We start from the raw sequence: 1,594 nt of genomic DNA, 5'->3' as shown, positions 1-1,594 counted from the left end.
CTAGATATCAGGATGAAATGCGTTCCGACTCTAGCTGAGTGGCGGGAACAAGTTCCAATGACTATATTGCTATATTCTGCATGCGTGGTAGGCTGTACGTAGACGTTTTGTATCAACGAATTCGAAGGGGTCAAAATATAAACAAGTATAACAACAAATCTTAGATTAAAATAAATATTTGTCAACATGATTTTGATTTTAAAACGTTTGGTAGTGAGGGGACTAGTTTGGTAGTAATTTACGGTGGTTTGGCCGAATGTGGTTGCTTTCTTTTGAGATATTTGACCACTTTGGAAAGAGTTGATAACTTCTACGTGCAGAGCTGTTTTATAAACCAACGACATTTTTCCAAGCTTATGTAAAAAATTTCTTTCATTTTGGCATTTTTCGGATACCGTGGTCGCCGAATATCGTATCATTGAGTTTTGAAAATGAGGAAGTAAAAGGAAGTATCCAATTGGAAATTTGGGAAAGCAGAAGTCGATTATTCGTTATTGTCCATAACGTTTGTAAGCTCATTCCTTGCTAGGCTGTACAGCTGCTAGAGTACCATCATTTAGCTGTAGAACGTGGCTAGACACAGTTACAGTTATAATGACTCGCAGAGGTCACTTGTGTTTGGCTCTCTACGGTAAGTTGATGTTCTGTATATACTGAACGAGGCATCTGATGCGTTTTGTGGGGAGTGATTTATAAGAAATAATTTATATTGTTTTACTGAATGCAGTAGGGAAAGTCGGTCGGGCAAGTATATATATTGGTGTTACCAGAACTAAGTTTCACGATGTACTCAATCAATGTGACCGAATAAAAGAAATGTCGGCCGAACCAAAGTTCAATTTGAGTGCATTGGTACAGCTGGAGAAATCGGGTGAACGAAGCACATATGCAAGTTGCTCTGCAGTTCGGATTGTGTTTATTCATACATTGGATATCAACCTGTGTAGTGTACATTGCGCTATATTCCCTAAAGTTCAAGTGATCCCGTGTACACTTGAAGATATATATGAGGCTGATCGTCTGTACGTGATGTAGATAGCCTGGGTGCATAGTTTTCATGTTTTTCAGCGCGGTATCATGATTATACCCTCCCTTCTGGGATGACCTATACTAAACCCCAAACTCGAATCTTGTGCTATAAATGATAAACAATAACATTCTCTGCCAAATTTAATGCAACCAAAATCACACGAAAAAATAAGACATAGACTACTCACACAGGTTTAAGTTTCGTGGTGTCCATCATACACCCTACATAGCCAGGTTTACATGGATTAAAGCACGTGGCGGAACTTATTTGTAACTTCCGTGATGCACGAGGTCGGGAACAAAAGGGGGAACCACGACATACAATAAATTCCATTTTCACACACAAAGGTACTTCAATAATGGTTAACAAAGTCGCGACAGATCATCGAACAAAACATTACGTGTCCCTGAAAAAAAAAAAAGCCCTCAACTCTTCATATGCAAATATATTGTGCATACCGCATTTTTATCTCACCATTTGTCGATAACAATTTTAAGGTATTTTTGTTTAGGGCTGGCAATAAGTTCTAGAAAAGATTAATCAATGCATTAATTTTCTTTTTTA

At 38.0% G+C, this 1,594-nt stretch overlaps 1 protein-coding gene across 1 annotated transcript in view; it reads left to right on the top strand.

Moving 5' to 3' along the window:
* The first annotated feature begins 539 nt into the window (after positions 1-539).
* The window catches only part of LOC144440473 (uncharacterized), a 4,955-nt gene continuing 3,900 nt past the window's right edge, over positions 540-1,594 (top strand). The window contains exon 1 of the mRNA XM_078129840.1: positions 540-631. Within this exon, the coding sequence (XP_077985966.1) occupies positions 595-631 (37 nt within the window). The 5' untranslated portion in view covers positions 540-594. The remainder of the gene's footprint in view (positions 632-1,594) is intronic.

The sequence above is a fragment of the Glandiceps talaboti genome, chromosome 9, assembly GCF_964340395.1.
Source record: "Glandiceps talaboti chromosome 9, keGlaTala1.1, whole genome shotgun sequence".
Classification (NCBI taxonomy): domain Eukaryota; kingdom Metazoa; phylum Hemichordata; class Enteropneusta; family Spengelidae; genus Glandiceps; species Glandiceps talaboti.
Note: the sequence above shows the minus strand (reverse complement) of the source record. Positions and strands in the feature narration are given on the sequence as shown.